The following is an 11,187-nucleotide window of genomic DNA, read 5'->3' on the forward strand; positions in this document are numbered from 1 at the left end:
ATTAAGTTACAGTAAGTTGTAACACACTCGAAAAACTTTTTCCAAGTTCTCACAACAGTTGCGATACAGTCGTAAGACAAAATGTATTATGCTATCACAACAGTTGCGATACAGTCGTAAGACACAATTTATTAAGTTAACAGTAAGTTGCAACAGTTGCAATACACTCGATACACAAAGTGTTCGTAACAGTTGTAATGCAGTCGTAAGAGAAAATGTATTAAGCCACCGCAACAGTTGCGATCGAGTCGTAAGACAAAATTTATTAAGTAATTCCATTTTCCAAGTTCTTTCAACCGCAGCGATACAGTTGTAACACAAGTTGTATTATAATTTTGTGACATCAACTGTTGCTCTCATGTCACACTACAAAAAGTATCACAGAAGAACGCAAACAAAGACAAATTTCAAAAAACAGCTCCGAACTTAAAATATAAAAATAATTCACCATCATTACCGTTGACAATCTTTCATTTTTTAATTTCAAAACCGATTGTAGTATTTTATGTTCATATTACACACACTACACTTCTCAAAAACAAGAAAAAAAATATAAATGAAAAAAATGCAAGATGAAAAAAATTAAAAAAATAAATTAATAAGTAAAATAATATTTTTGGAAGAATATATATTAAAATACATACAATAAGAAGTAAGGAGAAAACAATTCTATACAATTTTCATTCAAGAAAAGTAAAGAAAAACAAGTTGAAAAAAAAATTATCAATTGAAGATTGTAGAAGATTCTGTAAAATCGCAAAAAAAGTGATGAAAACAATAAATGTTTTAAAAATGATGAAAATTAATTCATAGCTTTATTATTAGTGCATTTTTCTTTTAGGACGGAATTCGTTACAAAGTACAAAAATAAAATTGTCTTGTGTAAATCCTTACAAAAATTGTATATGAAAAAAATATTAAGGCACAAACTACATTGCTGAGATTGTCAGAGATTCTACAAAACATTTAATCTATTGGAATGTACTCAATACTTAAAAATTATTTGAGTGACTTTTTAAGCAATCTGCACAGGCTGAGAATAAGCTCCACCAGCCTGACGATTCCTATGAGTCAATGTATAATTTCTCAAATTCAAATATTCTGGACCAAATTTGAGAATCAACATGATGACAAGTACGACAAACATTGCAAGGAAGGCAACGAATGGATATAGAAGAAATACTGACATTTTGGATGGCTTCTTTAAATTTCACTTTCACGCTTCTGTAATTCAACAAACTCTTCTTGATGAGTTCCTCTTGTTGGCTTATGAACTGCTGAGTATTGATAAATTTGCTGTTCTTGTTGATGACCAAATGCTCTTCTTGCTTTTGGTGTGCTTCTTGGTGTTTCTAGTCTTTCGACTTCGCCCTGTAAATTGAGATTGATGGATTAATATGCAGGAAATTTCTATTTTGTTCTATTCAGTCAGAATGTTAAGCACAGCTCAAAGTCGACTCGGATTTTGTATGGAATAGTTGACCCAAGTCGACTCCGAGTTATGATGTTTATTACTTAGCATACGCCCTATACATTATAAACCATTAAGTGGGTTACCAGGTAAACACAAATATTTAAATCACATATGTATGGATTCCATAGCAACCTTAATAGTTCAAATGCACTTAATGAGACATGATGTCAATTTTTTGACCACAACACCTGCCACAATACTTACTGGATATGTGTTTGGATATTCAATTTCAATATCCTGAAGTTCAGACAAGTCAATTGGTGGCTGCTTATGTGCTGTTGCAGTCCAAAGAGCTACTATCCAACGATTTCCTACAAAATAATAAACAATATTTAAATAAACAATTTTTAATTACAAAATTTTGAGTCTGTTCAGTGTCTAGACTAAGTTTAGTTAATAATTCAGCAGGATAATTAGCATGATAATTATCTGCCAATTCCTCATAGTCCATATACCTGTCAAATTATTCGTTTTTAACAGGTTTCACTTGTTCAAATATTTAGAATTCTTAATCACTTGCTCACCTGTAAATCTGTCGTTCCAATATGATTTGTGCTGTGAGCAGCAACCAAAAATGAGATTTATAGCAAACAAAAAGATGCCAAAAACTGTGCAAATTGCAATTGTAATGTAAAACGATGTAAAGTCACCGTAGATTGGTTTTGTTAAAAACGGATTCTGTAAATATTCAGAGCGTTCCTCGATTGTTGACATATTAAATAATCTCAGCTACAAACAGTTCTTGTAGCTTCTTTACATCACTTGTACAATCTTGAATGAAAAGAATTTAGATGAAACTGGTTAAAAAATTTGTTTATTTTGTTGTATTTTCTAATTAAGGTGTGGCTCAAACTTTTAACTGACTAATTTCCAATTTATAAATTAAATTTCAAGTCAGCCTTAATGTTGATCAACAAATCAATTTGTTATCTGAACAGTGACAACAAAAGATTAATCAAATTTCAATGATTTAAGGACTAAATAATTAATTTAATTTCCCACCTTAAAATTTAACTCCGACTTGTTTCGTTTACAATAAAAATGAGCTAACGTTAAGCATTAGATTCTCTCATTCTCTCCGTTTTTAAGTCAACTTACTGTTGAGCTTTTTAATTTGTATTCTACACCACACTCTCTTTAGTTACTTCTGGATATTGAGCATATATTTTGAATTTTAATTGACTTAGAGGAAGTAAACTAACGGAAATGAAAATAATCAATTAGCATGTGACATGTGGTGCTGAGAAGATGTTACGTTGGCATTAAGTAAGTTTAGTAAATTCGTTAAGAACAGCACGTAATTATGTGCAACGATTATGTTTTTTAAAAATATAAAAAGTATCAAGACACAACAAAATCTGGTACGCTGTTGACCAAGTTTGTTTTTCGGAATGTAAAAGAGCAGTTCATATCGTCACTTGATAGGAGGTATAATCATCTAAAGATATTTCGTAAGAAAAATTTGATATTTTGAAAGAAAGAATTAAATTAACAAAGTAAAACATCAAGTATTGAATAAAATCTAGCACAAGAAGGTAATTTAATGCTAAAATTGTGTATAAAAATAAAATTTTATGTGAAAAAACATGAATGAGAATTGAGTAATCTTAGAGAGTGTAGGTGTAATGTTTAAGAACATTGTATACAGAAACATAAAAATACTAGAATGCATACCATTCAAGCTGAAACTCCATTTTCGAATTCAGCTATCAAATTTTTATTGATTTTCTCTCTCAGTCAGCCTCCAGTCGTATTTGGTCAGTGAAAGATTGTAGAAAAGGAAGGGAAAGAAAAAAAATAATTTTGTTAAATTCTAATTAAAGTTAGTAAAAGATTCACTTGTTCTAAATACTGAATATAGTCATTAGATTTATTGGTGAGGATTGATTTATGTGAAGTTATTTTATGTACAGGAATGAAAAGAGATTTGTGTTGTCTGATAGACAGTAGATATATATGTAGAGTAATCTGTGAAATTCAGGAAATGAAGATGTTCATCAAATTGAGCATAAAAATCACAATCATAAACAGATTTAAACGAGTTCATTGACATTTTTCTATGTTAAAAGAACATCTATCATTTCTTATTATTTTTATGCATATTAAATAATTTAATGAATAAGAAAAGAGAACCTCTTTGTGTATATATTATTTTTTTCGTGTTTTGCAACGAGCAATTTTTCACTTCCATCTCCTTATCTGTATTTCCATTTAAAATGAATGGTAATACGCAATTGTGACATTCATTATCATTTTTGCTTATAGTGTCGTGTTATTTCCTCTAATAGCATAAGTCATATAACTTTTTTTTTCATTTATTAGGCGTGGGGACGAATCAATAAGTTCTGTATTAATTTCACATATTTCCATTCTGGACGAGAAAATGTGAAAAACGGAAAAAAACTCATTGTAAAGAAATTTTTCATTTTCTCTCCAATTTAAACAAAAGAAAAAGGAAAAATGAAATTCAAATTACACATGCGCTTAGCTCTGTTATTTATCTTTTCACATTTTTTTTCCAATCTCATTCATTACGATATCCAAAATAGATTAAAATAACAAAATATAAATTTAAATATTCACAGAAACAACAAAAAAAAAATGCATTCAATATCGTTAGTCGCGGTTGGGATTTTGTTAGCAATAACAATATGCCCGTACAATACGAACGGAACAACAACAGAAAATACGGAACTTGAAGAGCCCGTAATGATGGCATTATCATCAAAACCCGAAGAAAAGACACCATATAAGCGGGAAGTATGGCAAGAGAGTGAAGGTGAGGTATTAATTCGAAATGAGAGAGGTACAAAAGAGAATGGTTCAGGATCAACAACTGGTAAGAAGCAAAATAAAAAAGATAATAAAAATCCAAACAATACAAAGAATGCACATAAACAACAACACTTAAACAAAACCTCTGACACAAACTCTAAATCTGAAAATATACCAAGTACAACACAAGAAACTGTCAGAAAACATCAACAAAAACATGAAAAACATGAGAATAAAATGAATAGTAATAGCAACAAGAAGCATGCAAGCACAGACAAACAGAAACATAAAGACGAAAGTAAGCAAAAAGAATTGACTTTGCCTTTTTTCATCTCGAGCAGCACATATACACACATAAAATTTCTAAACTATTAATTCTGATATACTTACTTACTTATGTTATTTTGTATTCCTTTTTTTTATTTCATTTCAATCTATTCCATCCATTCTTATTTCCCACCTGCCCCTCCCCAACATCATCATCATCATCATCATGATATTCGCACAGACTCATGCCGTTATACAAAAGGCACTTGGACTGAATGTGATCCAAAAACTAATACTCGCTCGAGAACATTGACTTTGAAGAAAGGCGAAGGTTCTTGTGTACAAACCAGAACAATTCAGAAGAAATGTAAAAAGGGAAAGAGCGAAAAGGGTAAGCATAAGATTAATCATAAAAAAAGTATACATGTATATATATATAGATGATATGAAATGAGAAAGAAAATTTTTCTTATTTATTTATTAAACGGAATGAGATCATAAAAAATGAAATTTATTTCGTTCAATAATTCTCTTATCTATCCACAAACTGTTGCTGAATAAATTGTATCATAAATGCTCATGCTCGGGGGTGTATTTGGGGAATTTTTAAAGTTCTATAGTTCAATCGTTTTGAGTCATTTTTTCCGAGCAGCACGTCGAAGTTGCTTCTAAGGTATTGCAAGTTTAAGTGGTTCGAATCTCACTATAAACAGTAGGTCTAAAGCAATAGTGGGCAACCTTTTAATTTCCGGGGCACACTTTAGTGATAAGCCTCGATCAAAACCACACAAATTGTACGGTTCATAATATTTCCAAAAACAAAAATTGACAGCACTGAGGTTGCCCATTATGGTCTAAAGGGTGTGGTACAACAGATTGTCAATCGTGGGTTCCCCCAGCTCATAATATTAAGCCCTTCAATTATTATTAAGGGAACCGCTACATTGCCCTGTTAATGGCAAGACGCGAAGATGCATCATCATGATTGCTTTCGATCCATAATTAAGGCTTAAAATGAAATTTTCTGCATAGTGCTGTTTGACATAAACTCGAGGATGGGTAAGACCAGACCTGGAACTCGTCTTAGTTTCAGTTGACTCAAAATCTATATTAAGTTTAGTCTACTGGTGTCGACTTTTCTATACAAAATTCGAGAAGACTTCAAAATCTGATTTAAAGTCAATAGATAGCAATTAAACCCTAGCAGGCAAAGAGCGTACTCTTAAGAGCAGAGTCAAGTGGAAGCATCGATCATGAATTTGCTCTTTTAGTATATTTAAGGTGACCTTGCCTGTTGTAGAAATCGACTCAATTCGACTTCGAGCTATGTAAGAAACCCACCCTAACTCACTCCTGCTCTACTCGTGACACTGATCCCGATCATACAATTTAAAATGCATTTTATGTCGCGAGCTGAGTCATTGTAAAAATATTTTTGATAGACAAGACAATTTTTTTTTTATGGCATAAAATCTAGAACGACATGAAATTTTTACGATCCATTTTTAAAGCCACTTATAATAAACATGAGGAAGCCTCAGCTTAATGTTTATTATAGTTTTGAACTTCTTCTTTATCTAAGTCAATTAAAATCACACATGATAAGGCGTCTGGATTTCATGCCTTAATCTCTCTCCTCTTCGAACAGTTAATTAAGTTAGAAAGAAAAGTTACAAAAATTCGGAAGCACCACAAAATGTTGTCAAAACAAATTAATAAGTAACTTAGTCGATGAGAAATGAATAAAGATAAACAAGTCATGTCCAATGAGCGCGGATGAGAAACGAAAACAAAACGTTTAATTTGTCATGTTTCAAAAATAAGAAGACCAAAAAAGATATTTGATGACAATCTCATAAAAGTAATGCATAAAAAACATTCTCAGTCTCATTTACTTATGTATATCCATCGTAAAAAATGAAAGAAAGATCCAAAATTGCTCATGTAACATTAAGTTGAAGACATTTTATTGCAAAGTTATAAACATTTGATCTTAATTGCAAATTTTTATCGCTCTCAATTTATATACGTATTAATTTTACAATGATTCATATAAACACGTGTGCTACCTACACGAAAAAATAAGTATGTGAGAGACGTGAGAGTAAATAAAAGAACTTAATAACGGTTTATTTAAATTTTTTTTTTCGCGATTCGCATGATAAAGTTAAATTAATTTTTGCACTAATGATAAAATAATGAATAGAAGAAGTAAGAATAAGATGGTAATTAATCATGAATAATGCTGAGCACATAGAGTTGCATGATTCATTTCAATCTACTGATTTGTTCGTGTTTGAATTCGATTTTTATTGAGGTTTATTTTTGTAAATCTGAAAGAATTTCGAGTGCTCAATAGGGAGAACTGACCTTGTAGTTCACAGTGAAAATTTTATTTTTAACATTTTGATGCAGGGTGCCCCAATTTGTTTGATGGATTCATCAAACTGTGATTTTTCAAAATCAAATGACTTTGTTGGACAAATAAAACAACTATTAACAGTTGTTAACCCATTAAATGTCTACTTTATGACTATGTTTGATCATGTTCATGACATATCAGATCCTATTATGATGACTTTTTTATTGAAGTCAATAAAAATTTAGATTTTGCGTTGTTAGATTCTTAAAATGATTTGTTTTTGGAAGCATCTCGAAAATATGCAAATCATGTGTGGATTTTGCATAGATTATTTATAAGATTAAGGCAATGGGGGTCGTTAAACTGTGATGTGACTAGGATTTGAGATTGTAATGTCGTGAACATTGCGCAAATCCTTGTCATATTTACAAATCTCTGTATCAGTTCAGTCCAAAATGTGTGGCACGGTATTTAGAAATGCCGTGTGTGGTTCAAGGTATTGACACTGGTTTCCATCCGGATGAATTTTCATTTGTTCAGATGAAAGTTTGTCTTTGTTTCGAATGAAATAATTTTGAATGTCAAAACCTTTGGTGTGGGTTTCGGTCAAGGAATACCACCCAAGGTATGCCGTAGCGCAAAGAAATTTGGACAACAGTTCTCTATATAATAATTAGGAGATTTGTTTTCTGGTGAGAATCAAACCCTTGCGCTCATTAAACAACAGATAGAGGCCTTACTCTTGCACTGGAAAATTCGCCTCCTGATTACACTCTGCTAAGAATGAGCGTAAATAACTCTTATTCAGAGCTCGAAATCGACTTGAATTTAGTATGGAGTCGAATTGGCTTTTCCATACAAAACCCGAATCTACTTCAAGTTCTGCTCTACTCCAATAGAAAGTCATTTTGTGATCAAATCTGCAAAACGTCCCCACAAATCGTTTATAGATTAAGACAATACAAAAGCTTATTGATTTCAATGAATTGACTGAATTGAATTGTGCTCTAAATAGACACATGTTGCATCGACATTAAGTAAGACAATGTCAAACACTATTGATAAAACAGTGATTCTATTAGAAGAAAATATAAAACAATATTTTTCCTTGAATTTTCCATTTCGTTTGACTTGACTCAATCAAATCCTCCTACTAGCGTGACTCAATCTGTTTATGTTGCATGATTATCAAGTCTTTATTGATTGTAAAGAACTATATTAAAAATAATAGTTTCATTAATTTCCATAGAAATTCGCAACAGTTTTTAGATTATGTCCTTGAAATAAAATATCACAAAATTACCCTAGCGTCAGCTAATAAATCATCTAATAAAAGCCATTATCAACTAATAAATTTGACAAAAAAGAAAGAAATCCAATTTTTCTATGTATTCTTCTTTCATTGTAGCATGTCGATACGACAAAGGAAATTGGGGTGAATGTCAACCAAATGGTGAAATGACAAGAATTGACAAGCTTAAAGCAACTAGTGATAGTGCTACTTGCCCACCAATCCGAACCATGAATAAGAAATGTAATAAATCAAAGCAGGAAAAGCAAATGAAAAATCGTAATTCCAAAGAAAAGAAGCAAAACGGTGAGTGAGGCTGATGATTATATTCTTTGATGTGTGAGAATGTGTGTCACAATGGAACTCTATTAGCTATTAATGTTATGCTTTTGTTCACAATAATTACATTAACAACATTTTTTTTTCTTTCCTTTTCTGTTTTCTCTTTATTTTCACATTTTCAGATCGCAAAAACCGTCAGTAAGTTGCACCACTCCCATAACTAATATGTACACACATTTGACATTAAAAAAAGCTGTCAAAACAGATTCATTTTTTTTTCTTCTTATAAAAAAAAGAAATGAAAAGAATATGAGAGAATCTTTCAAAAAAAAAGCTCTTTTTGACATTAATTTTAGGCAGTAACTAACTAGATGGTAAAAAAAACTAGTTTTCATCCTATTTTTGGTTGAATTATTGTTTCATAATCTTTACACAATGATAATCGTATACAATTTAATGATGAATGAGAAAAAAAATCCATTTATGTCTTTTTCCTTATATAAAAAAAAATGATCCCCGAGCGACACAAATGAGGAAGGCTTCGTCATGGAACATAAGATGCTCTGTTAAATGTCTTTTATTAATATCAAATGGAAATTGCCAAGGAAACTTGAGCGTTGACGCTAATGACACGGATAATGATGTTTTAACAAGTGAGGGTGCGTCATACCTTTGCACTCAAGAAGACACACATTTTATAGTGAGATCAGAACCTCTGATGAAGCTTTTATCAGCTTATCGTCTTTAGACTACAAAGTGAGACTGTGAGTCGCGTTTCTACAGCACATGATTCGAAAAAGGACAGTTGAAAAAGTTTTCTCCTGCCGAGTCTCGAACCCATGACCGCTTGGTCGGTGTCACAATAATTAGATACCAAACTACAAAACCATTCCGCCACCGAGCCACCTCGACTCGTCCAAAAGTGGTCGGCTTACATTTGATATTAATCTAAGAGGTTTAACGGAGTCTTAATAGCTTCATGGCTGAGCCTTCTTCATTTGTGTCGCTCGAAATCAAACATTTTGTTATCGAAAAAAAAAACCATCAACGTCTTTAAATATATAAATAAGTAAGGTTGCAAGGAATTTTTCAAAACTACTATTCTATTCATTAGGAAGTTTAGTGATTAAGGATTAAAGTTTATGATGAAGATGATCGAGGCATTTTTAATCTAATTCATACACACATACACAACACAGAACATATTTTAAACTGATTAAAAGAACAAGAAATAATATACCTAAATACTGTAAAGAATAAATCTCTTCAAAACTAAGGAAAAAAAAACTGAATAAATTCTATAGCATAAAACTAATGACATTGAGTGATTCCCCCTGTATCACCTTATAATAATAATGAAAAATCATGATGAGGAAGATTATGATGGTTATGTGCCCTGGAGACATAATGTTAAGTAGTCTTATTGATGGACTGTTGAGTTCATTAGCAAAGCTTATTAATTGATTGATATGCTTCCATATAGCCAAAAGGATGTTCAAAATCTTCCATTTACACTGGTTCTTTTGGAACTAAAAAGGACGATTTTTGGTTATTAAGTTTCAATTTTTGATGAACTTGATGTATCCATCTAAAGTTGGTTCCACAATCCAAAATACATAAAATATTCATGAAGTCACACGGCAGCTGATCTAAATGACAACCGAAAAAAAAAGACTGTATCGATTTGAAAAAAGCGTCTGCTGTTGCTGTCAACAGTTTTGGAAACATGCCAACCTTTTTCTTCCAATTCGGAAATGTTTGAAGCAGTTTGAAGAATAAAAAGTTTTTTTGGATTTACCAACCCCTTTCGATATCATATAAAAATTAAATGACATTAAATGTCGTTTTTATTGCACTGATGTGTTTCTTACATATCCTCAACATTAGCAGAAGAATTAGTCTGCTTAAATATCATCAACTGGTCTTTAAGAATCAATAATCGGCTTTTATAACATTTATGTCTCACGGGAATATAATTTGCTCTTAAAATGCAGATCCGAGTGTCGTAAAAATTCGGACGGGAATTCGATTTGATGAAATATTTAAGAAGATTGGCATCTTATATGCTTGGATTTGGAAGAGAATGTGTTGGACATTGGGTATCATGGGTTAGTTGATTGGTTAGATCAAGGATAATTCAATGTTCATTCAATTGAATGGATTTATTGAAGTTCTAACAGGAAATTCACAATTGCGTGATGATTAGGAAGCCAGTATCTGGTTACAATTCAATCCTGAGTGACAGAAATGATCCACAGAACTTATAGGCTCCCTCAAAGCACTTTTATTAAAACCAAATAGAAGCCAGCTCAACTTGGTAGCCATAAGGATGCCACACAGTGTCAGCTTCCATTTAGTGATGATAAGTGAGCTTTAGCTAGAGCTCGAAGTCGATTAGAATTTCATATGAAGTCTAGTCGACTTTCACATACAAAATCAGAGTCGACTTCGAGTTCTGGATTCAACGGAGTCTTAAAACCTCTTCTGGATTAGTCTTCTTCATTTGCGTCGCATCATTCGGGCTAACCCATACCCAAGTCCTCACAAAGGAGCCGTTAATGAAATTCGACTCTGTTCCCCACACCACAACAGCGAATACAAAGAGTTTACAGCCACTTTTCCAAAAAAATAAAACAAAAAATAAAGCCAAAATAATTTCAATGATAAGCGATCGTGTAACTCTACACGAAACCCTTGTCATTAATTAAAACTTTTGTAATCATTTCAATTAATTTT

The 11,187-nt window shown here is 31.8% G+C and overlaps 2 protein-coding genes across 5 annotated transcripts; one reads left to right on the forward strand and one right to left on the reverse strand.

The window, feature by feature from the left end:
* Positions 1–1,065: 1,065 nt before the first annotated feature.
* Positions 1,066–2,619, reverse strand: wrm1 (wurmchen 1). 2 transcript variants are annotated; one of them, XM_070633811.1, is made up of 4 exons: positions 2,477–2,619; positions 1,999–2,245; positions 1,679–1,785; positions 1,066–1,371 (listed from the first exon to the last, which is right to left on the reverse strand). In XM_070633811.1, the coding sequence occupies exons 2-4, from the start codon at positions 2,186–2,188 to the stop codon at positions 1,204–1,206; spliced, it is 465 nt and encodes a 154-aa protein (XP_070489912.1). In that variant the 5' UTR covers positions 2,189–2,245; positions 2,477–2,619; the 3' UTR covers positions 1,066–1,203. The 2 variants fall into 2 exon arrangements, with proteins under 2 accessions (XP_070489912.1, XP_070489922.1); XM_070633821.1 differs by lacking the exon at positions 2,477–2,619 and adding an exon at positions 2,339–2,362.
* A 556-nt stretch (positions 2,620–3,175) lies between these two features.
* Positions 3,176–8,801, forward strand: LOC139085950 (pleiotrophin-A-like). 3 transcript variants are annotated; one of them, XM_070634196.1, is made up of 5 exons: positions 3,176–3,296; positions 4,060–4,547; positions 4,758–4,907; positions 8,287–8,475; positions 8,634–8,801. In XM_070634196.1, the coding sequence occupies exons 2-5, from the start codon at positions 4,076–4,078 to the stop codon at positions 8,651–8,653; spliced, it is 831 nt and encodes a 276-aa protein (XP_070490297.1). In that variant the 5' UTR covers positions 3,176–3,296; positions 4,060–4,075; the 3' UTR covers positions 8,654–8,801. The 3 variants fall into 3 exon arrangements, with proteins under 3 accessions (XP_070490297.1, XP_070490288.1, XP_070490305.1); XM_070634187.1 differs by having other exon boundaries at positions 3,214–3,350; XM_070634204.1 differs by having other exon boundaries at positions 3,215–3,350; positions 4,060–4,313.
* The last annotated feature ends 2,386 nt before the right edge of the window (positions 8,802–11,187 follow it).

The sequence above is a fragment of the Chironomus tepperi genome, unplaced genomic scaffold (genome assembly GCF_022539635.2).
Source record: "Chironomus tepperi strain 1889 unplaced genomic scaffold, CSIRO-AGI_Ctep_v1 contig_9, whole genome shotgun sequence".
Lineage (NCBI taxonomy): Eukaryota > Metazoa > Arthropoda > Insecta > Diptera > Chironomidae > Chironomus > Chironomus tepperi.

Coding starts and splice junctions, on each gene's coding strand:
- wrm1 (XM_070633811.1), bottom strand. CDS start 2,188: ATGTCAACAATCGAGGAACGCTCTGAATATTTACAGAATCCGTTTTTA. Junction 1,786..1,998: donor TTGGAACGACAGATTTACAG/GTGAGCAAGTGA, acceptor ATTATTTTGTAG/GAAATCGTTGGATAGTAGCT. Junction 1,372..1,678: donor AATATCCAAACACATATCCA/GTAAGTATTGTG, acceptor CTCAATTTACAG/GGCGAAGTCGAAAGACTAGA.
- LOC139085950 (XM_070634196.1), top strand. CDS start 4,076: ATGCATTCAATATCGTTAGTCGCGGTTGGGATTTTGTTAGCAATAACA. Junction 4,908..8,286: donor AAAGGGAAAGAGCGAAAAGG/GTAAGCATAAGA, acceptor CTTTCATTGTAG/CATGTCGATACGACAAAGGA. Junction 8,476..8,633: donor CAAAGAAAAGAAGCAAAACG/GTGAGTGAGGCT, acceptor TCACATTTTCAG/ATCGCAAAAACCGTCAGTAA.